This window comes from Choloepus didactylus, chromosome 18, assembly GCF_015220235.1.
Source record: "Choloepus didactylus isolate mChoDid1 chromosome 18, mChoDid1.pri, whole genome shotgun sequence".
NCBI classification, from domain to species: domain Eukaryota; kingdom Metazoa; phylum Chordata; class Mammalia; order Pilosa; family Megalonychidae; genus Choloepus; species Choloepus didactylus.
Window position 1 is genome coordinate 4,853,123 of NC_051324.1, and position 26,645 is coordinate 4,879,767.

The following is a 26,645-nucleotide window of genomic DNA, read 5'->3' on the forward strand; positions in this document are numbered from 1 at the left end:
ATTCAAGAAAGACTAGCCCATGAGCAACACAGAGGACCAACTGTAGTGGTGGAAAATCTACTCAGGGAACCACTTAGAAGCCATTGTCTGTGGCATGTGGGAAGTGATCAGTGAAGTGTAAACAGATAAATCAGCAATGTAAAAAGAGGTGCAGATAGGGTTTTTGAAGACAGTAGCATGGGGCTTCATTATTGAATAAACATGAGGTCAAAGTAAAGGAGCCAAACATAATTCAGGAACAAAAAAATAATAAAATCTTAAAAGGTTAAAGGAATTTAGGATCGACTAGTCTAATCTAATCTGCCTCCTGATGTAAGACTCCCTTCAACACCATTTCAGATGCATGCTCTCTCTGAATCTGGTGACAGGAAGTTATGTCTCCCTGGGCAACCCCTTCTGCTACATGTAGAACAGCTAGCTCTAACTGTTACTTCTCTCCCCAACTAAGTTAAAATCCACTTCCTGGAGACACCTACCTATCTCTGTCTTCTGGAGCAACAATGAATTAACTTTCTCCTCCTTCACACAACCCTTCAATCATGCAAATACAACTCTGCCCACAGTCTCTGCTTCTCCAAGCTAATGATTTCTAGTGACCGTTCTTGACTTACAGACTCTTGTCCACCGCGAGGGACACCTTCTGGAAACATATTAGCTTTTTCACTCTCACGGTGCCTGGAAAACAAGCACTAAGTAAGTGGCATTGTTGGTAATTATTAAAATGTGGGTCCTAGAGCTCTAGATGAAATATTTTTTTGGCCACTAAGCTTAGACTTTACATTTCAAAGCAGTGACTAAAGGAACTTAGAGAAACAAGAGAATACTTCATGCCAAGCTTCACATGCCTTTATTCTACCCAAGTTCTCCCTCTGTCTCCTCCAGGGGAGTGACCACACAGCTGCCCTACAGCAGTCCTTTCATAGATGTGGACTAAAAATGATAAGGACAAAACAAAACTAATCTTGGTGAAGCACTTTATAATTCCAAAGTGCTTTTTACATTTATTTAAATCTCAAAAACACTGCACTTCAAAGTAAGGTGTGGATTCCTTAGGGGTATGGGAAGAAAAGTATGAGAACCTTTACTTTGACTTTTTAAATTCCTTCTTTTAAAATGTGTATCTTGGTGTGTCTTATAATGAATATAACATGAGTATAAGAGTACATGAATATTTACAAAATAACTGTCTATTACAATATAATATATATTCATATGTAATAGTATAAATATTATAAATATGTGTACTTAAAAACGTCTTTTTATGATAAAGCACATGATAAACTTTGAAGAACGTGCACTCAAATAAATCCTAAAAAAGCAAGCAATGGTAGGTATTAACGTCTGATTTTAAAAATGGAAAACAATTTGTAAATTAGTGGTGGTAAACTCAATCCAGGATTTAAAGAAGAGTCCTATGGTTTATGTACAAAATATTTGGCTCTCTGCTTTATGGGGTATTCTTTAACAAGTACTCCAAAGACTCATTTTCAGAAGAAAATCAAACAAAACCAAGGGAAGATACACACAGCACACACAATCACCTGGTTGTTTACAAAATCCCAATTCAGGCCAGGCAAGCTTTCATATTGCTGTATCCCTGCAACACAATCCATGAGAATGCTTCTTGAACCACAGGCTATAAGTGGAATTGAAATGAGTTAGAGGAAACAGCCCCCTACAGAGGGTGGAAAGAAGCAGCCACTGCACACCCTGAGACTTCTGCAGCAGAGGGGAATTTATTTGTCACCCATAAACTGAAGGTTTCAAGTCTCAGAAAGCAAGGGTTGGCCAGGCTCCCTGGTTCTCACCTCCCAGTAGACCTCCCAGAGCACAACAAACTGCTTGAACGAGTCTGCCTTTTCCAATATGCAAGATGTTTTCTTAGAGAGGCGGTCCCATCAAGAATTTTTTAAAAGGGTGAAATATTTTGAGAACCCTTCATCTCTGAGCCAATGCAAAAATGGATGCAAAAATGGACGCACATTATTTCCTTTCTAATATCATCTATGAAAAATAACTCAAAGGATATATTTTTTAAAATTGGTCATTTAAATCCTTTCTTTTTATCTTTGTTTCTTAATGCCCCACTCTATATTTTAGCATTAAGTAAAAAAACAAAACTCCAATAAATCAATTTGGAAAATTATCAATTCTGATACAAGATTTGGCAAAAAGATTAAAAAGATTAAAACCACTGGCTAAATGAGATTCTGAGATTCTCTATAGATTTCAAATTACCCTTGTGATCTATTATGTCTCATTATCGTAATAGCACAGAACCGTACTGTAATCCAAATCCCAGAGACCTGAGACACATTCTCTTTAAAGATGTATTCTCTCTTTATGTACAAAGCTGACAGAGTAGGCAGGTAATGAGTTTGTATGTGGTTTTGATTATGTGTGTCCAAGCAATGGGATAAGTTTCTGTTAATTTCATTTCTATTTTTGTCAATAGATTTCAAAGTTCAAAATTATAAATCTTATGAAGAGAAGGGAGCTAAGTCTTTTCTCATTTTCAAATGAGAATGTATGTTTTACAAAATAGCTTTACTTATGATTTCCAACACTATCTTCATTTCTCTTAACACTGTAAGCTTCAAATGGTTGAATTTCTAATTTAAGGGAGTTTTTTTAGGCTTGGCAGCATTCTGTGAACCTCCTAACAGGGTAATCTCACCCATACACATATCTATTGGAGAAGGTGGTAATTCTCATGCTTATTGTTCAGATGAAAAGTCAATTGACGAGAGACAGGATTTTTTTTTTCCTCAGCCACATTACAGGGTATCAACCAAGGGTATTCTGATTACAAACCAGGCCACTTCTGGTTAAAAGATAAGACTTTTACAGAGATTTTTAATAACACAGCTGCAAAACTAAGAATTTATCGGGCTTCCTGCTTTCCTTTCTTTCCTCTTTTTTTTTTTTTTTCATATACTTAATGACCAAAGCTGGTTCAAAAGTCCCACAACCACATTAAAAGTCCTAACTTCAAATTTACTGAGCAACACTGTTACCAAAATGAAACATTTAAGTACAGCCCACCAAGGCGATTCACCAGGCAGCATTTGGTTTGCATTTATAGTTAACATTTGGAAAAGGGAAATGAAAGCCCTATTAGGTCTGGTTAAATACATAAATAAAAGCTGTTTGTATCTAAGTTAATTACGCGATACTCAGTGAGATCCGAAGATCGTGCTTTCAATGGCATTTTTTCCTTGACCCATCAAAGCTTATTTAAATTCTTCTCCTTTTTAATAAAGAAACATTTCTTTTCCATATGCTTAATAACCAACAGTTTACCACCTTTCTAATTAACAAAAAATATTTTCCAGAAAACTGATGCCTATCAAACTTTAAGAAGAGGAAACACAGGTCGTTTCAAGAATGAGTTTGTCAAAAAGGAATTGTTAGTTGGGAAGTTTTCATTAAAATAACAAAGTTTAATCCCAGTTTCATATCAAAATTATGACTGTTATTGTCAAAGAGATTTTTTACTTTAAAAGATAAACATTTAAAATAATAAAGAATTAAGATTATGCCTTCACTTCAAGTATCAAGAACATTTGGTTATTTTACCCAACACATGTATTAGGTCAGGTAAGATGGTCCTACTCACTTGTTAATTATATCTGAACCTAAATGCATATATATATTAAGACATCATTAGTTTCTTTTTCACTGGGAATTTTCTTTTAGTCTACAGTAATTAATTAGTTGTGCAACAATGTTGGCCATGTCATTAATCTAGGCATCTAAGAGATCTCTCTAGCAAGAAGAATCTTTTAAAAACACTTTTTAGATTATCAATAACTAGAAAAATTCCCTTTTTGTTGTTGCTGTCCCTTTAAGTGAAACTGACAATCAGTAATCATTTGTCAATCTTACTAACTGACTCATTGATAACATTTACATTCACTACTTATCTGAATAAAAAAAAAATCTTAGCCAGAGACTAGATTATTTATTTAGAAAAGTCTGTGAGGCTCACTCTACAGTTTCACAAATTCAATGAATTTTAAGAGAAACACAGTGGGGTCATCGTCAATCCTCCACAATTATGTTGAGTACAGAATAAGGAAGCAGATTAAAAACTTCAGGACACAATGACAGCTGGTATAAGAGACACTGTAAAAAGCAGAGGAACAACAAAACCACAGCAGCCTAAGTTCACTTGGTTTAGGTACAATACTTTTCAGTTATCACTAAGCATCAAACAACTTCAGAAAAGTACAATAAATGATTATTTGTAATGAAAGGGCTAAACTGTTCAAAATTCTGCCAATGGTGGCAACAGTTCTTTATATATATACGTATATATATACATATTTTTTTTTTTCCATTGCACCTCTCTTTTCCATTGCACGACTATTTTCTGAACACCTGCTAGGTGCAAGGCATGAGCCTGGCAACGGGAACACATGGTCAACAAAAGAGCCACAGTCCCTGCCCTCTTGGTGCTCAGGCACTGGTGAAGATTCAGACCCATCAGCAGACACTAGGACACAACGTGATACGTGCTTCGTGGGTGAAGTCAAGGGTGCTGGGAAGAAGACAGAAGGGCTTCCTAACCTGGAAGGCTTTGCAAAAGTGACGTCAACTTTGCTGAAAAGTGAAGGAAAAGCAGGAGCTAGCCTGGTGAACAGGGAAGAGGGCAAGGTGTAAGGGTCTGAGGCAGAGGGAATTAGTATGCACAAAAGCCACAGAGAAAATGCTCTAGATACACATTTACTCCCCCCACCCTACAGATAAAATATCTCAAGGTGTAAATTCGGATAAGAACACATCCCTGTATCCTTTTAAAAGCTCATTGGCATAATAGCATTAGTCTTTTCATTCTTAACCTCCAAATTCATTAACCCCTCTTCTTATTTGATAGAAAAAAAAATTAAGCTCTTAGAAAGTTAAAACTTTACAATACATTTCAGAGATGTTTTTCCAAAATGAACAGTTGAGCAAAACCTTTTTTTTTTTTTTTTTGTACTTACAGGGATAACCTTGTAATATTCTTTAACAATTCACTTCTGCAAAGGCTTTATTCCTTAATCTTAATGAATGAGACGCTTTAATGTTTTGCTAATACCCCAAAGTGATCATTAAGCCCCTGTGGGGCTTAAGCCTGACCTGTAGTGTGGAGAAGCAATCATTTGGTTCCCCCCAGTGATTCATATCACACATCCTCCACATGGAAAGGAGAGACACAGAATCTAAGAGGACTCCCAGTTTTTACGTTGACAGTGCTATCCACTGATCAGGTGGGGAAAGAATAGACTGAGGGACAGAAAAGGCAATGGCAGGTGAGAATTCAGATAAATTCAATTAGCAGCAAGTTGGGGAATTTCCCACTTGCTGGGAACTAAACATATATTTGTGTGAAATGGGAAGCAACAGTAGTTTGCTCAGAGTGAAGGGGGACTGGGGAGGAAGGTGTTGAATGGGTTCTCCAGGTAAGAAGAGTGTTCTTCCAAGAGTATTCTGGAGACCATTTGATCAGGTCCATCTGCCAAAATACAGATTCCTAGGCCTCACCCCAGACTTAGAGTGATGGAATTTACGGAGGCCTAGAAATTTGCATTAGAACAAGCACACTGAAGTATCTCAGATGGCAAATGAAGTTTGACAACCAGTAAAGATATTAGCGTTCTTTATGCTGATGGTGGAGTTTGGGGAAGAAGAGAACACAGCAAGATGCCAGTGCCTCAGTGACTGCTGGAGTACAACAAAGAAGCAAGAGAAGAAAGTTACTTGGTGCACTTTAATATTCATGGCGGGCTGTTCCACCTGGCTTGTTTCCTTGTTTGGCTCCAGTTACACCATCAACCTAAAATTTGCATGGCAGATGTATACTCAGGCTAGTTGGCCCTCCTCTGTTGCATATTCCAGTACTGATGACACCCCCAAACAAACCAGAAGCCTCAGAATGTGTATGTGATTACCTAGAGGATAGGGAAAAACTGCTGACAGGTCAGTACATGTCCATAACTACCACTGGAAAATAAAATGTTGGGTTGGCAAGTCAGTCTTCATTTAAAATATACCACTTATGAAGTGCACATGTATGGTGGCAGTCAGAGAGTAAACTAAGGGGTAGTGTTCTATTTTTGTTAGAAAAACTGGGTAGGAGAAAGGTGGGCAGCCCTTCACATGCTCTTTTAGGGAAGGGGCTATACTCATAATGTAACAGCCCAGTGGGGACTACGAAGACACAGAGAAGTTTGCTTCTGATGGGGTTGAATTTGTGGGATTTGAGGGGTTTGGGCTTTTAAAATGATATATGCGAGAATTACGCCATACTTTCCATCTCCACTGCAGGGGATAACCACATTGCACAGTCCTGGTCAATGAGATATAAGACGATGCTCCAATCAAGAACTTTCCTTCCCAAATAAAAAAGCAAAGTCTTTAAAGGAGGTTTTTTTATTTCCACATTGTCCCCCTTCCTCCTCCTTTCTGCTTGGAATACAATATGAAGAAGGGGATATGGCAGCCTTCTTGTGACCATGAGAACAAAAACCACAAGCTAATGACGACAGAGCAGAAAGAAGGAACCAGATCTGTTGACAACATCCTTGAGTCCTAGCTCTAGATTTCTAACTTCAGACTCCTTGATACATGAGAAAAATAAATCCTTTACTTGTTCAAGTCACTATTTATCAAGCTTTAAACTACATGTACTGAGTTCATTCTCAACTCATAGTTTTTTTTTTTCTTCTTTAGAATCGTCAGTAATTTTTAGAGTGATAATCAACCTTGAAAATAAATTTATCTTTACATTCCCCTAGCATCTACCACAGCATCTTACATTTATAATCAGTTGAAATTTAATTTAAACACCAAATTGAATTTAAAACTATTAAATCCCATCTTAACAACGGAATCATCAGAAAACAGTGGTGCCTAGGTAAATATATTTTTCATCTAATTAGAACACGGACTAAAGCATTTCATCTAAATTATAATATTGCCCCAACCCCATCAGAAACCAACTGAAATGACTGTCTAAAAATGAAAATCAGAGAAAAACTTGCAACAGCAATAAATGAGGTACAGAGAAGATACTAAAAGTGACAAGACATGTTTATTAAATATGGTACAGATGAGACTAAACTGAAGACAGTAACTGAGAAATGAGATGATTCATTACTTGCATTATTTGAAAAGCAAAAAAATTATAGTACCTAAACAGACATTAATAAGGACATGGATACACATGGGGAATAAAGGCTCCCCTGAGAGCAGCCGCCATCCCTTCCTGATGTGGAGGGGTGAGGAGCACGGAGCAGAGGACGGGGTGGACCACAACGAGACAGGCACATGCCACGAGAAGTCCCTTTACCACCACAGTCCAGGAATGAGGAGGGGCAGCTGCATCGCAGCCAGAAGGAGAGAAAGGGCTGGAGTGGTCACACCAAAAAGACAGCAGGGCCTTGCCTTGCTGTAAATTCTCACTGAGAAGGGCAGAAATCTTCCGAGTAATCTAATGCAGTGAAGCAGGCAGCACACTCACCCCACGCCTGGCACACTGGAAGATTCCTTTGACTTTGCAGGCTGTGGAACCAGAGGACAGGCTGCCCAGACACACTGTCTGTCACAAGCAGCAGCAGGTGACTCAAAACTAGATTCTGGAAGCAGGCACTGGCACTGTGGTTTCAAAAGAACCCAGTGAAAAATCCTTTCAGTGACAACGCTCTCTTGCTGGTAGCTCCATCTCCTCAGCCCCAGGACTGCTGTACCAGTACTTTAAATTCACAGCTTAGAGTGCAAGAGAAGTGCAATGACACCAGTCAAACGGTAGGTGACAGAGAAAAAGCCAACCATTGTCGCTCATTCAACCAGCACGTAACAAGTATGAGCCAGGCACTGTTCCAGGCATGGAATATTTAACAGTGAACTAGCAGACAAAAAGCCCTGACCTTGTGGAGCTTATATTCCTTGGGGGCGTAACTGCAAAGCTGGAATCATCTTGTTTTCATTCAGGAATGAATAAAGATGAAGAGAGTTACAATGAGTCAATACAAGGCTCATAAAAAAGATTCTACAACACAAAAGAAACGAGCAGCACAGAAGAAAAAGAGGCTGAATATATTTCTGAAAGAGATGCACCACGGAACCACCAGACTCCACACTCGCCATTAAGATTAAGACCCAGGAGGGCAGAGACTGCATCAGCTGAACTCACCTATTCCAGCCACGACACTTAGAAGAGCACTTGGAACACAGCAGGCACTCAGAAAATATCGGGAGAATAATTACAGAAAGTAAATTCGGACACTAGAAACAACAAACCCCATGAAACAGAGTGGGTTAAGACAAGGTGCACAGAAACAAAAACTGCCATGGCTGAATGTTAAAAGGCATAAGAAGTAAGAAAAAGTAGACCACATAAAATCTAATCAGTCCTGTATAGAACAAATCTTAGAGGATCCTTCCGAAGGAAGTGGAAAATGACAGAGAGGTAGGCAAGTGGAGAGTGTGTAATAAATAGGCAATCACATGGGAAAATGAAATAAATGGTATGAATATGAAAAAAGGAGATAATTGGACCACAACTTGGCATTCTGAAGAAAGAACTGAAAACATATTTAAAAACACACATAGAAATTAACTTAGTAGATGCATAAGATCTATTTCAAGAAAATTATAAAACTTCAGAGGCAAAAAAAGAGATTTGGATAGATGAAGATGCTGTAATATGGCAAAAATCTCAACTTATCTCAAAATTAATACGGAAACATGTTGAAATTCCAATTAAAACACTAACAGAATTTTAGGGGCATTGGGATTTTCCAGCAACAGGGCTTCATAAATTCTGAAATTTGTGAAACTGATATTCAAAAACTGGTTAATGATATTAAAAAATGGTTATATTTCCACCTTATACCATTCACCAAAATATGACACATGTGAAGAAAAGGCTAGAAGGCAAACAGGCCATTCATAAAAAAACTACAAATCACCAATCAACATATGAAAAATATAAAGTCTCATCAGTAATTTTAAATGCAAAATTAAAAACCCAAGTGCCATTGTTCACTCATCACCTTGATAATTTAGAAAATATATTATCTCGCATTGGTGAAGGTGTTTTGAATTGGCCATTCTGGTAACAGCATAAACTGGTAAGATCTTTCTCGAGGGAAATTTGTCAATGAAAATCAAAAGCTTTAAAAGCATGCATACCCTTTGACCTGGCAAGGTCACTTGCATGTATCACCTACGAAAATCAGCACAGATTTAACTTCAAAGATATTCATTACAGCACTATTTGTAATAATAACAATAAAAAACTAAAAACAACTAAACAGAAAAGTTGTAAATAAATTAGGGTCTAGCTATGCAGTGGCATGCTATAAATCCATTAAAAACAAAAGTGGACTTCTAAAGCTCTAACTACCAGAAATATGTGTATAAGGACACATGTATAATGAGATCAGAAACCATTTTTAATAGCAAAACATTACAGTGTACCTAACTATACATTCATAAAGAAGAGGTTCAATAAATTCAATATATCTGTACTATGTAATACTAGCAACCTTAAAAAAAGAGAGGTAGATTTAATTGTATTGATGAGGAAGTATGTCTGACAGAATATTTAGGAAAGAAATAATTAATGGAACAAAATGTGTAATATAACCCCATCCCATTTTTATAAAACAAAAATAACAAAAGCTATAAATGCACAATTATAATACAATACAATATAATAGTAATTAACCTTTACTGAGCTTTTACTAATGCTAAGTATGGTACTAAATTTTTTACCTGCATTATCATATATTCCTCCCAACAATCATATGAGGCAATACTATCCCTATTTTACAGATGATGAAACTGAGGCTTAGAGACCTGAAATAAGTGCTCCTGATCACAGAGTCAATTTACAGTAGACCAGGGCTTCCAACCAACCCAGACAATCTGACTGCAGAGGCTGTGCTATGTTACAACACAGACGGTGCAGAGAAAAAGGTTAAAAACACCATGTGCAAAAGAGTGGCTACTGTTTGGCCTGGAGGAGACTTTTTGTACATTATTATGTGTTTCTGTTTCAAGAAAAATTTTACTATTTCCAAAATTAACAAAAAAAAAAAAAAAGCTCATAAATATAGGGTAGACATAGTGACACAAAAAGATATACACAATATAAATTTTAAAACATTACAAAAAAAATCTATGTCATGAACTTACATTTATTTGAAAAGCAAAAGTATATGAATGTGGATGCATAGAAAAAAATTCTAGAAGTTAATACACCAAAATCTTCAAAATGGTTATTATTTTGAGATGGTGGAATTATAGGGAGATTTCATTCTTTTCTTTTTTGCTTATCTATATTTTCTAAAAATAAACACAGTAGTTGTATCATTTAAAAATAGTACCATATAGCATTTAATGGGTATTTAATTATTAAGGCAATTATTTCAAAATATAAGTTATAATTATAGCCCACTCAATATTTTTATGAAAATGTGGAAAACCCCTTGACAGAGGTATCTAATAGCAGAAAATTACACTGACTTTCAAAAGTATACAATCTAAAATAAATTTGCATTCTGCATTCTTACTATTTTCTTTTAATAAAAGACAGTATTCTCAGTTCTAGGAAAAAAAATTTGTATATTGATAGACTAGTTTATATCAGTTCCATCAACAGCATAATCTGTTGGTTCAAATAAACAATCAAGTTTAGTGTTCTGGTCTCAGAAAATGCATTGCAGCTTTTCAACACAGATGTTATTCAGGAAAAAATTTCTGCTTTTTATTGACCTATATTAAGTATAAACTCAGCTGAGTTACCAAAGCCTCTTATGATCCTAATCCAAATAAAACTTTACCTCGGTGTGGTCCTTGCAACAAACTCCGAAAACATATTGTAAATAGCTCAGTTGGCAAGAGAAACTCAAGGGAGACATATCATTCCTTCTTTATAAACTCAGTCTTACTTCCCTTCATAGAAAAAAATCTTTAAGTGTTATTAGCACCAGCAAACATTTGGTCCAGATCCTGGCTTAAAGGCCCAGGCATCAGGCTGCAGCACTATACCAGGCTTCAAATGAAATATAAGTAAGATCACTATATGTTCCTTCACCCATTCTATAGTTAATCATCCTCAGCACGTTATAGCCATAAACAAAAGGGGGCAACGAAAGGACTAGTTCTATGAAAGTGATCACTGACTCCCAGATATTGCTGTCCAGCTATCATTAGCTATAAATGAATTGCCTGACATGTTAAGAGTCGGAAAGAAATCAATTTATAGATACCAGGGACTTTCTTAAAGAAAAAATCCTGCTGACTCCAAGATGTGTGCATTCAAGTAATAAACCAGAGAGGGAGGTAGAAGGTCACATAGGAAGGTAGGGTCACCCAGTGGGGCCCCCTCTTTAAATGGAATAAGCAGAAGGAAATGACTTTAATTCAATTAGCGCAGCTAGAAAACCTGGGGCATGGAATATATAAAATGATTCTAGGGGAAATTTACCACCCCGGGACTTTTCCATCCATGGCAGTAGCTGAAGCTGCTGCCCCCTTTTTCTCAGTGCATCTTACCTTTGCAGACCTCTCCTGTGTGGTCCGGAGTCTGCCCAGCTGCCTCCTACTGCAGCTCGTGGCGGTCACGGCTGCTCGGGCTCTCACTGGGCACGTCCCTCCATAACCAGCCAGACTGCTGGGTCTGGGACCAGCTACTTCACTTTCTCGAAGTGTGGTCCAGGACCACCTGCATCCGAAGCATCTGGCATGCTTGTCAAAATTGAGGGATCTCTGGGTCCTGTCCCAGACCTACAGGATCTGAATCCTGGGGGAGGGGGCCAGGAATCGCTGCTTTAAGAAGCAGCCACGTGTACTCCCTGGTACGCTGACATTTGAGAACCAAAGGGTTGATGCTCGTGATACAACAATACGTACTACTAGAGTACTAATTTAATAACTGCTTTGGATTTCAGACACCATGTTTTAAATGTCAAGCCCTGCATCTGGAATGCTAATTCTGATGTACAACCATATAAGCTATGTAAAAGGAAAAACAACACAAAAGCTGGTATGAAAGAAAGGAAGATGTGCACCCCCTCACCGAAAACAAAAAAAAAAAAGGAAAAAGAAAGAAATCTGATCCTAAACCAATTACCATTCTTTCCTCTTTTCATAATGTAATATGCATCATGAGAACAGGCTTTAGAAAATCATTCAAAATTAATTCTTTGAAGCAGCTCATTTAAGACTCTAAGAAGAGGAAACAGAATTAATTACTGATTTGGCAATCAGATAACACTGACTTCCTAATGCCAAATAAAATAAGTCATAGTCAGGCTTCTGAGTAGACTTCCAGCATTTGAGAATGTTGATAATTTCCTTTTGAACCATTTCCACTCTTTTGGCTTCTGTGACAATCCTTTCCCATTTGCCTTCCTCTCACCACTTATTTCTTCAGCAGGCTCCACTGTACACCTTACCCAGTCCTCAAAAGGGGATGCAGTACACCCCCAAATCCTGTCCTTGGCCCTCTGCACCAGTCACTTGACATGTCACTACCACGGCTTTGCTGCTAACTGCATGCTGAGGACCTAGATCTTCTAGCACCAGGCTTTGTCTGAGCACCTGCCCTTCACAGCCAGCTGTGCACTGGCCTTCCCCACCTCAGTCTGCCAGTGGCAGCTCAAAAGCCATGGGTCCAAAATCAAACTCATTTTTTCCTCTCAAACCTGCTTCTTCCTGCAGTATTCACATTCTTAAGAGTCAACACCATCATTCAACAAGAACCTGGCAGTTTTTCCTGAGCAGAGGCAGAAGACTCAAATGCCTGTGGGCACAACCAGGCAACAAAATATTTTTTGGTTTAAGAAACGTATGTATAGTTCTTTACATATACCAGGCATTTGTATATGGTTTGCAACTGTTAACTCATTTAATAATCATAACAACCTTATAAAGTAGGTGTTATCACTACCCCTAGTTTACAGAGGAGTAAACTGAGGCACTGAGAGATTATGGAATTTGCTTGGTCATGCAGCTAGTAAGAGCCTGGATTTGAACCCAGGGAGTCTGCTCCAGAGGTCACCACCCTAGGCACGCTCTCAGAGAACTGGGTTGGGTGTTGGATAATAAGGAGAAACGGAGAATACCTGAAGCTATCAAACTCTTTGCAATTCCATGTCCTAAGCCTTTTATTTTATTCCTCCCTAGCACTCTACCACATCTACCTAAAGTTCTGTGAATTCTCTTTCCTTAAGATTTCTCCCACCCACCCCCATTTCTTTTTCTGCTTCCCCAGCACAACCTTAGTTCAGCCCCAAGTCATTTCTCCATTGACTACCACTGATTTGTTTGCCACCATTCTTGCCTCTTACTAGTCCATCCTCTAGAGCAGGGCTTGGCAAACTTTTTCTGTAAAGGACCAGACAGTAAATATTTTAGGCTTTCCAAATGATAAGGTTTGTTGCAATTACTCAATTATGAACCATAGAACAAGAGGGTGTGGCCATTTCCATGAAACTTATTTACAACAACAGGTGAACCTAGTGCAACAGTGCTATCACAGCACTTTTCTTAATCAATCCCCCACTCCTTACACTGAAATACATTCCAGATGGTCCCCAAACCTTAGAGAATCTAATAAAAATACAAAAGTACCAGGAAAAACACATGAGCGAATGCTTTTATAACCATAGGGACGTGAAAACCTTTCTAAGCACAACATGAAACCAGGAGTCATAATTCAAAAGATAAATTTGAATGCATAAAGATTAAAAATCTCTGTGGCACAAAACAAAACAAAGCAACGAAACATCAGAAATAAAGTAAAAAGTAAATATTTTTAATGTATATGACAAATGAAATGCTAATTTTCCTCATGCTCTTTATGTACAAAAAGCTTACCAAAACTTAAAAAATTAAAAGTAACAAACAAAAAATTTTTTTTCTATTATCAAATTGGCATAACTGGTAAACATTGCTATACACGAGCACAGTCTACACAGAGGGAGACAGATTCCCACATGCTACGGGAGGAAGAGTAAGCTACACCATCTTTTTTAGGAATATATTGATCAATCTACCAAAAATTTAAATGTTTGAAGCTAGCAGTTACATTTCTAGATACTTATTCTAGAGATATATTCACATAACTGTACAAAGACTTATGTACATAGAAGTTAATCACAGAATAGCTCTTAAGAACAAAAAACTGGAAGCACCCTAAATGTTTACCTGTAGAGGATTACTTAAGTAAATGATGGCGGATCTATATAATAGAATAGCATGCAGTGAGGTAAATACTGAAAACTATATACTATTAAGAGAACATGGCAAGTTACAGAATTGTATTCATAGTATGAGCCTATTTCTATTAAAGAAAACATTTAAACATATCTTTATCTAGGTCTGCATGTGTATATATATATATATAGTAGGCCTTTTATCCAGAATGGATGGAAAGGGTACTCTGAAAGCTTAAATGTAAGCTTGTGTATTACTTGAATTTTTTTTTTACAGTAAGCCTGTACTAATTTAATAATAATTAAAAGACACAAACAAATAAATAAGCCCAAACACAAAAGTGGTCTTGTCCCTCCAAAAACCTTTAAGCATTTCCACTGCTACGGTATGATGGCTAAACTCTTGAGCACCATATATGTGCCAACACGCCAACATGCCACCATGGCCCCTGCCCAACTCTTCAACCTCAGCAAACGCCTCTCCTGTGTAACATCAAGACCTAACGATGTTACCTGCAGTTTCCTGAACACAGCAGGAGGTACCAAGCATCTCTGCCTTTGCTAAGGCTCCTGTCTCTGCCTAATAAATACCCCTTCACTGGAACCCCTTCAAGGCAGAAACAAGGACCCCCATTATACTTTACACATCTGTTATAGCACACACATGTTAATTTCCCTAATGATGGATACAACAATAATCACAGTATTAACAATAGCTAAAAAATATTAAGTGCCGACTATATGCTGGGCACACAGGTGTTTTACTTGTGTCATCTAATTTAATCCTCATGATGAGGTTATGCAGTAAACACATTACTATTTGACAGGTGAAAAAACAAAGGCACTCTAAGGTTAAATAGAATGCCCAACATCACAGATATTAAGGAAGAGTTCTGGGTGGTAAAATGCAGATGTATCTGACCACCATTATTTTACTTGTGTGTGCGTGGAATTATGTGTATATAAAATTTCCCCACTAGACTACCAACTTCTTGAGGACAGAAACCATGTGAATTATCTCTGTATTGCCAGCACCCAGCACAATGGGGTATGTGGTAGACACTCAATAAATGTGAAGGCAGACAGGTGGGCAGGCTCTGGGTAATAAAAGGGGACTTAGGAGTAATCAACTAGTTCTACCAACCATACGATGCAGGAATCTGCTCTTCAGCTTCCCTAAGAGATGACCCATTTCCACTTTCCTTTTCATATAATGATAGTTCTCCTGAGAACTCTCCTTCATACTGAGAGGCTTGGCCACACTGTTAGCACAAGCAATCTCCTAATTCTGCGTTCTGGATTACAAATTAGCAGACCTGCTCCTTTCAATCAGCAGAGCTACAAGTATTTGAAGGAGACTATCATGCCTTCATTCTCCATTTTATTTTCCAAGCCAAATAACCTATTCCCAAAGGGTTTCCCTATCCCCTCCCTCTTCCTTGTGGCTGCGCCCCTCTGGAAGGCTTCCGTTTGTCAATCTCCTTCTCAAAAGCAAGTGTCTACCAAGTGAGAATCATTGTACCCAGATAGGTAGAAGTACTTGACAAGAATATGGCATGATTTTTGCCCTCAAAGTCTTAAGGAAAATACAGCACACATTAAGCAATAAAGTGTTAAGTTACCTGTATTGGTTTGGAAACTAATATTTGAGGTCCGCCAACATTTGGGGTGGAAGGACTGGCCTATATGGCAGGGTGGGGAATGGAGAAAGGGAAAAAGTCACATGCCTGAGAAAGAATTTGATCACTCCAGATTACAATGCTCCTTTGAAATCAGGCAGAGTTGAGGCAGGAGGCAACATGAAGGAACTGCAGACTCGAGTAGGTTAGTAAACGATGAAAGCGATGTTTTGGAAACTCTAGTCTGGCGGCCTTGGGCAGCATGGATTGCAGTGGGGAGGGAATGGAGGTGGAGAGAACAGTTGGGAGCTGCTGCAATCGCCAAACGGCTCACATGTTTTGGACCTGAACTGCAAAGGTGGCATCAGAAATGGGAGGGAGAAAGCAAATCTTACAGGAATTACAAAAGATTCCGTGGTGACAGGTGGAGTTGGACTAGAGATGAAGGGGAAGAAGAAAAACAAGGAGTTCAGAATGATTCTATGGTTTCTCATCTGGGAGAACGGAAGACTGCTGGCACTACTGACAGAAATGGGCTACGAGGGGAGGGCTAATCTGCAGAGTGGAAGGGAGATGCTGAAGTGGACAAGATAAATGATGGGGCACACAAAGAAAGAGGCTCCTGCTGTTGACAGAGGTAACCTTGGATTCCTATGGACTGAGAAGCCCCATTTTTTGGGTGACAACCTTGTGAACATATCTTATTTATAGCTGTTCTTAACATGTCAACAATGTGACACTAGGACCACTTGTGTAAATGACAAAAGATAACTTCTTTACAAATGGGATGATTCTTTGATTAGCTGCCATAAAGTACCAAGGTGTATTTTCAAGTATTCCATCTGGAATTAGTTCCACTGTTTTAGAGTTTCGCTATGTAAGTCTTACAAAGATTCTTCAGCTCCTTTGTCAAATTCCCTTCTATTCGTCACCCTAAGAAAAAGATTTTCTTTATGCAGACTTGGTTATTGGTGAAAGAAGATGTCTGGTTTCAGGCTCAACTCTCTTTTTAGAAACACACACACACAAAAACAAAACAAAATCACTCTTTCCCTATTCTCAAAAGCCTGTCTCACCTCTTCATTTCTCCATGTTCAATAACACTATTCACCACTTTCTACCCTCAAAAGAGTATATAATTTAATCTTATCATCAATCCATTGTATTTATTCTCTTTATTTTCATCCAAGAAGAAAAGGAGAGAACAGGTTCTTCTCCAGTTTGCAGAAAGACCCAGGATAGCCGTTCTAGGCAATGCATGATCAGAATAAGTTATTTCTCAGTTTAGCTACGAGATGGACTGTTTTGCCTGACTCACACGTGGCTGGACAACCTTTAACATAATTACGGGTTAATACCCAAATAACAGGCAAGAAAATGTGACACAGTTTGCTAGAACTAGGGAAAAAAAAAAATCTGGTTCCAAACCTCCTTTCAGAGAAGTACTCTAAATAAGCCTGCACAGCCAGGACAACTCCCAAACCCTAAAAGAGGCAATGCACAGGCAGTGGTCTGGGCATGACAGGGGCCACTGCTGGTTCCCTGGCATGCTGAAGACGGCAGTGCAGTCCCTCCAGTTTTCAGAAACTCAAAGAGACAGAACTCATCATCTTAGTGCCTCTTTAAAGTACAGAAGGTCTAAAAGCACAAAAGACAAGGAAATAAGCAGGATTAATATTCTACTTTAATTGCAAATAAAAGACACTATAGTACAATACTTACAGTGTATAACCATTTTCATAATTCCCTGTAAAGAGAATTCAGACTACTTGGTTTAAAATCCATATTAAACTGAAGAGAGGACAAATATTAAGAGAGGATGTGCAGTTTCAAAACACTCCTTTTGAAACAGTAAAACTAACTTTGAGTTTAACCAAAGACAAAGTTTCAAGTAAGAAGTACCTACACTAGAAAAATAAAAGTACCTGTGAGCTTGATTTTGGAGAGTCGAGCCAAAATTCCTGGCAAATCCTCCATCTGCAGCTTCATCTCTTTCCATTGCTTTCCATCTTTTGTCTCTTTTCCTACTTCTATTGGGTCTTCAATTATTGAGGCAGATTCTAGTTTTAGCAATTCCTTTTCATTTGGTTTTCTGGACAAAGGTAGGCTGGGGGATGAAAGAGGTCTCATCTCATATATTTCTGTTTTGTCTTGACCCGAAGATGCTTTTTCAAAGAAAGGAGATACCACAGGTTCTGACTTAGGTTTGACTTGCTGGTTGAGGCTTCTGTTCAGCTGTGTGACATACTAAACAAAAAAGCACATGTTACTATGAAACCCAGGTCCCAAATGCTCTTAAATGGTCGTTTAGTAGGACCTTCCATCGGTTCAACGTTTAGGGTACCTGAGAAAAATTTTCTTGAAACTTTACTATTAGTTAGAGATATAGAGAATTCAGTTAATGCCTCAGTGATGGCTTTCAAATTCTGTGTTTTAGAAAACTCCAGGAATTTAAGTTCCTTGAAAGAAAGATAAATTTATTTCTTATTCATCTCCTCCAGAATTTTCCCTAATGCAGTACCAGAAACTGAGGGTGAAAATTCCAAATACAGTGAAAAAGTATTCTCGAGTCAAGAGCCCAAGCCCACACCTGTTGCCTTTGCCATTCCCCTAGGCAGACAATGTGGAGAGGGTTCTGGAGCAGGGCCCAATCCAGGACGAAACCTCTTTTACAGCAGTGTGGCACGTGGAAAGAACATGGGTCTTAAGACAGTCTCTACCACTTACTATCAAAATTAACTACTACTAACACGTGTGAGTCACTTCTTGGTTTTAAAAGACTTTACAGTTGATATAATGTATGTCTCATTTAATCTTCTTAAAGAAGATGGGTCACTATTGGTATTTCTCTCTCCCTAATTTACAGATGAGGAAACCAAGGCCCAGAAATTAACTGACATAGCCATGGGTGGCCCTGGGAATAGGACCCACCTGTCCTGCTCAGTAGTTAAGTGCCTTTTCCATTCCATCACAAAAGCATGAAATAACATAAGCCAGTCTTAGATAAGAATTACAAACTCATGGATGAATCCAGAGTCCTGTTTACATGAACATGGCATTATATATATTTGAGTTTCTCTTTTAAATTGCCATCATCCTTAATTCCAACTTAAAAAGTCTGAACATTTCTAGAAATGTAAACGTCTTATCCAAATATTGAGTTTTATTAAGATAGGCCAGTTTAAGATAAAAAAAAGTAAGGGAGATATTAAATAGGACTTTAGATGACAAATGTGCTGTTCTTTCAAGCTTGCACCGTAAGCATATGAGGTTTTAGCTATCCTTTCTCCATTCTATGAACCTTCCCTCTTTAGAAGAAGGCAAATGCCCTCACCGGTAATTAAGAGTAAGCTACCATGTTGCCCACAACATCAGAAGGCCCTATAAGAAGACTGAGATGGATTATCAATGCCCACTATAAAATATCTAGCAAATTACAAAACTCTACATTTGTTTGAGTCCACTCAGAAGTGTATAGGTTCAAAAGGCTTTCTAAATGCACTGCTGATAAAAGAAAATAAGAGGGTCATACTGTGTTAAAGCAATGATTTCTGTATTACCGATGTATTCCGATAACTTGAAAGAATTTTTTAAAAAAACGAGTAACAGTTCAGCTTTTCCTGATTTTAGCCTAGTCGAAATACGCCAGAAGTTTCCAATTTTTCTCCAAACTTAATCAATAAGTTCAGGATCATACTTTTAACCTCAAACACCAGAATTATTCTGGTTTCAGTTAAGAATAATCAAAACAAGAGATTAAAGTTTTGGGTAAATTTAAGAGGACATTAGATAAAAGGCCTTTTCAAACGGTATGCCTTAAAATTTTTCTTATAAGAGGAATTTCTGAGAATCCCTCACACAAAGAAAGTAAAAGCAGACAGAGTCAGGCAGAGAAAGGATGGTCTTCTAAACATACCATGCGCCTGAGGAAACTAAAGTGCTGAAACGTTATCCGCTGCTTACTGACGTTCCTGAAAAGATGCATAAACTTGCGAGGGGATTCCAGCACAACTTTTCTTTCTAGATACCAGACGTATCCTCCTACCCAACCTAGGACAGAGAGAGAAGGAGAAAAAAATGTTGAAGTGTTAAATGCTTCTCATCAAAAGATGACTAAATCCTACCAAGAAGCAAAGCCAGCCACCACTTTAAGCACTGCACTGGGTGAATGGCCAGATCTTTGAAATTATCTAATTAAGATCTGTGAATAAATGCAATTCATCAACCCTACTCACTGTTTTAAGTTGGCTAAATTCTTCCACAGGGATTTTCATTTTGGGATCATTATGCTGTTATTATATTAAATGCTGAAATGATCACACTAGAGTAGAGATATTTTTAAGAAGAAAATATAAAATTCAGACACTTTAGACACTTTAAAAAATACAAAAGCACATTTTTAAAATAAATAGAAGTAAGTTAAAAGATATATCTCAGCTTAATATGTTGGCCATGTGGACACAGACAACTAAAAGGCAGAGGGAACAGTTCTCAATAAACTATGACTTTATCAATCTAGTTAGAAGTAAACTATTTTTATTGTTTCCAAATTTGGCTTTTATTCATTCTATAAATCTCCCAAACACCAACAAATCCAATGCTTCCTTCTCAGACCTCATCTTATTCCGCCCTGTGATGACACCAGAGACCTTCCTTTTTTTTGTTAAAGCCTCTCCTCCCCTGACTTCAAGTCACTGAAGCTTCCTGCTCCTCCTCTTCCCACTCTCGTCACTTCTCGCTTTCTTGTAGTATCTCCTCTTGCCACTTTCAGGGACTTGTATCCCCTCTGTTCTAAACTCTGCATTTTGTCCCTGAACAAACACATTTACGTTTAATTTCCAATCTTTAGTCCATAAGTTCAGAGACTTATCTGCCTATATCCAACTGCTTTGTTGGTATTTCCACATGGATGGGTTGCCTTATGTCTTTAGGAACACTTTATTCTCACTCTTATCTCTACTTGGTTCCACAGTGCACATAAAACCATCTCTATTTAAGATTTCAGGAATATCACTAACTCCTCCTACTGCACTATCTAACAACCATGAGATCCAGTCAACTCTGAAATACAGGTCGAATATGTCTACTTCTTTTCATACCTACTGATACAAATCTTTACCATTTTACATTTGGACTTTGGTACCAGTTGTAGCATTCAATTAGTCATCCTGTCTCCAGTAACTTCCTTTTCTCTCCAATCCAACTTTCACAAAGCCAAAGGCTTTCTTCATGAAGCCCAGAATATATCATGCTACTTGCCCAATCATTTATACATAACTCAGTGTCATGATGTCTCATCACGCTCCATTTAGCAACCACACACGCCACATATTTTCACACTTTTGTTCCTTTTTGTTCTCACTGCTTCCTGCTTGCAAAATCTTGCCTTCACTTTCTGCCTGTCAAATTGTCAAAGCCTCTTTCCACTGATCCCTCACTTTATACCATTTTTACTGTACTTCTTAATGCAAATTGTTCCTACCACCAATAATAAAGGGCCTCTCCTTTCTTCACCTTTACTACAACAGCAGAGTGCTTTTAGCTGTTATAATGAAATACTGTTTGTTGACTGTATAGCACATACAGCTTGCTTGACCTGTGGGAAGAACCATCACTGTCCCCTGAAGTACATAATTATTTTGGAATGGAGATGGATCACTTCTTCAATGAAATCATATTCTCAAACCTGAAGTTAATTCTGAAATGCTTCTCTTCCACATATGTGAATATGTGTTTGCTGTACAGGCTAGATGTGAAAGACTGTTTTGTTTTTTTAATTTCCTTTGAAGTTTTAGATATGTAAATCATCCTAAATGGTCACATGTCCTCTGATATTCAACTTTTTTTGATAGCTTGTGTATTTTCTTTCTTACCTTAACACCCCGCTTTGAGATATTAGGGTTTCAATACTCAAAGATAATGTCTAGAAACCCATCAAGGTTTTATTGTTCTGAGTCTTTCTTTCAAAACCTGTTTTTAGTTTATTTGGTCCCAATGGGAAATACAAGAGGCTGGGAGGGAAAGAACCATCTTAGAAAAAATCTTTCAAGATTAAATGAGTCAACATGAGATTTCACGAAACAGTAAGAAAAAAAAAACAGCTAGTAAACTGCACTTAAAAATGAAGAAAATACTTCATTTAATCAAACCATGTCACATTTCTATGTATCAGAACCTAGAAACTGAGACATTTTAACATTACGTAACAGATGTAGATTTGAAGCTACACAGGGCTTACAACAGATATATTAAAATTCTTGAAACACATGACCATATCCACTATTGACCATCAATACTGAGTCATCATTGTAGGGCTTTTAAAAGTAGGTGAGTAGTCAAGTAACTGAATGGTCCTGAATTTTTTTTAATGCCTGTAAAATGCTTTGAACTTTTAGAAGCAAAATCAGACACAATTACTAGATACCTAACGTAGTCTCAGCTTACCTCTCTTTGCTATCCCTTCCCACCATGTTGCTTCCCCATCAAGCTCTCTTAGTGTGGTTTCCAAGTGAATCATATTAAGTCATACAGACCATTTATTAGGAGATTTTTTTGTTGACTATGATGTTTACAGTTTCAGAAAGCACAGCTGTTTATGTCAGTTCCTTGTATACCACCATTGCAAGGACTGATGCAGCAATTAACCATCTGGGCCACATGCAGCCACCTACTGGAACTGTGGAATTCAAAGCTGTCAAGTGGAACTGTCCAATAGGCAGCTGAAAACACAAAACTGAGAGGCAGAAAAGAAGCTAGTCTGAGCAATGAACACTGGAGAGACCTCCATACAGAGGGGATAATTCAAGCACTAAAAAAAATGAGCTCTCTGAGAATGAGTGCCCAGGGTGAGGATCAAAGAACACTCAGTCAGGGATGAAAGAAGATAACAAAGAAGTGATTCACAAAGAATCATAGACCTTTTAAAAAAATGTTTTATTCTGGAAAATTTCAAACATACACAAAAGTAGAAGAGTATAAGTAACTCCCATTACTTATCTAAAGGGAGTCCCTGGCTTTTCCAATCTGACCTTCAATTTGAACCACATATTACATTTGCTGCCATTATTTATCATCCTAAAACCCTGGAAGCAAAACAATCCCCAGCCTCGTCTTTATTATCTCTCCATTCCATCAGGGCAAATTTCCTTCACTCATAAATAATTTTTGAGAGTCAACAATGTACCAGGCACTCTTCTGGGCACTGGGGATACAAAGGTGAACCAGATGGACAATATCCTTGTCTTCGCAAATTGTATATTCTAGTCCGGAGAAACAGATAATAAACAGGTATATAAATAGACAATTACAGACTGCGTTACCATGATGAACGAAAGACAGGGTGATATGACAGGGAAAGGGCAGGGAGACCCTACTTTAGTAGGGTGGGGAGAGCAGGCCTCTCTGAAAAGGTGACATTTGAGCTGAGACCTGACAGATGAGAAGGCGGTATCGCAAAGGGCCAGGAAAGAGCATTCAGGCTTCAACACACATTCGTCACAGGCCCCTTCAAGTGGGAAGATTATATCAGCGCCCAAGCACTATGGCCCGCTGTGTGCAACGTCATCATTATTATTATCATCATCTTCATTATCCTCGTATTGGAACAAGGCTTCTGGGTGGGAACAAGGCGCTTTTCATGTCATTATAGGCCAGTAGCTAGGAAAGGAGTTCTCAAAAACTAAGTGGCTTGCGATGCCCTAAGTAGAACCCCTGTCCTCTCTGCTCGTCTCCACACCACGAAAAGCTCAAAAAATGCCCCAGACACCGTCCCCACCCGGGGACCGGGGTCCAGAGGAGACAGTATGGACCACGGGGGACACAATGCTAGACTGGACCCTAGCTCCGTGACATCTTCGCTCTAGACAACTCCAAAGGTCACTTCCCACCACCCAGTACACAGCCGACCTCGTCAAGGGCTCCCAAGGTTGCAGCGAGCCGGAAGCACGGCCTTGCACGTGGCAAAAAGAAGAAAATTTTTCCGAGGTCGAGCCGGAGGCGGGTTGCAGTACCTGTCAGGAGGCGTGAGGAGAGAGTGTGGGGGGATGCGGCCATAATGCACGAGTCTGGCCGCTCCCCGGGATCCCCGTGTCCTCTCCTCACCGGCTGCTGGGCGCCGCCATCTTCCCACCCCGCCCCCTGCGGGAGGGGAGGGACTTCCGTTTCGTCACATCCGGCTGACGGGGCGTGGGAAGAAAGAAACGCAGCTGGAGGTGACTGAGGCGGGAAAGGCCGGAAAGTGCTGGACTGAAGGGATCCAGGCCTGAGGTAGTTTCGAGAAGAGCGGGAAGCAGGGTCTGGCTACGTTCTCCCGAAGAAAAAGCCGCGGCCCCAGCTCCCTGTGGCTGACAGCGTGGTCTCTTGGTATCCTCTGGCCCGACGCCATCCTCGGGCGGGGCTTGACTGTGTGCCGCCCTCGGGTCATTGAAAGTTTCATTTAGGACGCGTCCTGGCCACCGAAGCGCCAAGAGGAAACGGTTCTTGTGATGCCGCCTCCATTTTCCCGTTCCATGGCGGGACAGTTACAGCCTTGCTGTGGTCGCCACCACATGGGAGGACAGGTGAGCTCGAGGCCGCTTGTCCCTGAGCCACGCGCCAGGGGAACCGAGCCACCGGGAAGTATGGAGGAGGAGGAGGTAGTGCTGGGCGGGCAGTGGTTAAGATTTCCGATCTGTGTTCCCGTCCTGGTGCCACCTCCTACCCGCGGGAGCTTGCTGGAGCGAATTACAGAACCCCTCGGAACCTCAGTTTTCTAGCTGTACAACGGGGATAATACTAGTATGTATTTATAAGTTGATTGAGAGAAGTAAGGGATGTCTCTAAAATGGGAAACCAGGCACTGAGAAGTTACTCCTGTCATCAGTGTTGGGATAACTAGGGCAGATCGCAGCAGGCCGCCCTTTATCTGTTTTTCATGTTGGGGTACATTCAGGAAAAGACTCAGTTTATGAAATGAAACAAGGAAGGAAGCTGGGTTCTATAAGGCTAAGTTCTGTCTGTTTCAGCAATGAGGTAGTGGCCATTTTGGTGGACCTCAGCTAATTGCTAGGCACAGGGGATATTGAGACAAATACTCTGAGAAGATGCTCCTTATTCTGTAGGAGCTTAAGATACATCATTGGGGAGCCATCGGTGACCCTGAGTTATGTGAGAGGGGTAATGTAGAAAGAGCTGCAGACACCCTGATGAGGCAACATCTCCATGTAGTTGGGTTCTGGATGGCTTCAGACCTTTACATTTGGCACTCAATTGTAGGAACACAGATTTTTCTAGCACACAAGGAAGGGAAAGAATACTCTGGGAAGAGAAAACAGCATTAAATAATGTGTTAAAATTTTCAAACTCCTTATGATTTTCCAAGCCCTTTTATAAATATTTGATGTGATCTTGACATCAAGAGCAAAAGGTATCCTTTAAGAGGGACACATTAAGGCTCAAAGAATTTTAAGTCATCTGCTCAAAGTCACCTACCTGGCAAATGCCACAATCAGGAGCAAAACCCCTGATAACAGCTATAATGTTATTTCCACCATGCCGCATGGCCTTATTCACCTAAGCATATTAAAGAGTCTCTGCTTCTGTGATTCATAAGGCACACTAGTTCAACCTTGGCTGCCATGAGCATCACCTGTAGAGCTTTAAAAAATGATAGGTGTCTGGGCCACATCCAGATCTATTGAATTAGAAGTGCAGTAGGGTAGATGGAGAGGGACCTGTAATTTTCTTTTTAAAGTACCCCTGGTGATTTTGATACGCAGAATTGAGAATTACCAGATTCTATCATCTACTTGACAAAACAATTATGTCTAAGACATTGATTAACATAAATGTTATATTTCACATATATACTCAGGAAATGTGAATTTCCAAGTTCTCCAGGCTTAGATAAGCAACATGTTTAAAAGATGCATACCTCTTTTTCCTTCATTTGGCTCCTTTCCAAAAAAGGCATGACCAAATACATGAATAAATGCATAGTTTTTTATTTATTCAGAGCAGATGTTTTACGGGGTGGCACAAAACATACTCACCTGAAGAATAATCCCTGGAGATAATTCTGGAAACATAACAGATGCTATGACCCTGTGGGAGCATCATCATGCCCTCTGATGAACTTTGAATGGGTTAAGCAGTTACTGTCAGTTGGATTGCAAGGGGAGCCAAGAACAGAAACCTCGTGTAGCTTAAATGCATAGGGTTCGTTTTTGTTCTATAACAAGAAGTCCCTCAGTACCACCTGGCTGGCCTTGGATCAGAGGCACAGAATTGTCAGGACTGATGTCTCATTCCCTTTCCCTCAAGGTCACAGATGCAGCTCCAGCCTAGTGTCTGTATTCGGTAAGGGAGAGAGTTAAGATATGATGCTGCCTGCGCCCCTTATTTTATCAGGAGGGCCAAGGCCATCCCAGGACTCCCCCTACCTCCAATCCCAAGCAGACTTCCACTCAGATCTCATTGGCCAGAACTGTGATTTGCCCTCCAGTAGTTGCATGGAAGGCTGAGAAAGCAGAGACCAGGATTGCAAAGATTAGTTTAGACCAGTCACAATCCATCACTGTGGGCTTGGGCAGATTGCAGCCCCAAACCAAAGTAATTTTAAACTAAGGAAGAATTAGTGAATGGATTTTGGATAAGCAACTAAAAGATTCTATTGTAACTTTGTTTAACCCATTGTTTTCCAACCGTTTTGAACACAACCTACTTTGCAGAAGGCCACGAAAACTTTGAAAATGCTAGCCTTACATGCACACACATACACACATGCACAGCAAAACCAAAACACATACACACTATATTTGGAATACTGGAATATATT

The 26,645-nt window shown here is 39.2% G+C and overlaps 1 protein-coding gene across 2 annotated transcripts in view; it reads right to left on the minus strand.

Moving 5' to 3' along the window:
- Nucleotides 1-23,972, minus strand: part of LOC119514030 (protoheme IX farnesyltransferase, mitochondrial) — a 143,039-nt gene extending 119,067 nt beyond the window's left edge. The window contains exons 1-3 of one of the 2 annotated variants that reach the window (XM_037809563.1): nucleotides 23,842-23,972; nucleotides 19,749-19,882; nucleotides 17,758-18,079 (exon numbers count right to left, since the gene is read on the minus strand). In XM_037809563.1, coding sequence (XP_037665491.1) covers nucleotides 17,758-18,079; nucleotides 19,749-19,882; nucleotides 23,842-23,884 — 499 coding nt within the window. In that variant the 5' untranslated portion in view covers nucleotides 23,885-23,972. The remainder of the gene's footprint in view (nucleotides 1-17,757; nucleotides 18,080-19,748; nucleotides 19,883-23,841) is intronic. The other variant, XM_037809564.1, reaches the window with a different exon arrangement.
- Between the last annotated feature and the right edge of the window lie 2,673 nt (nucleotides 23,973-26,645).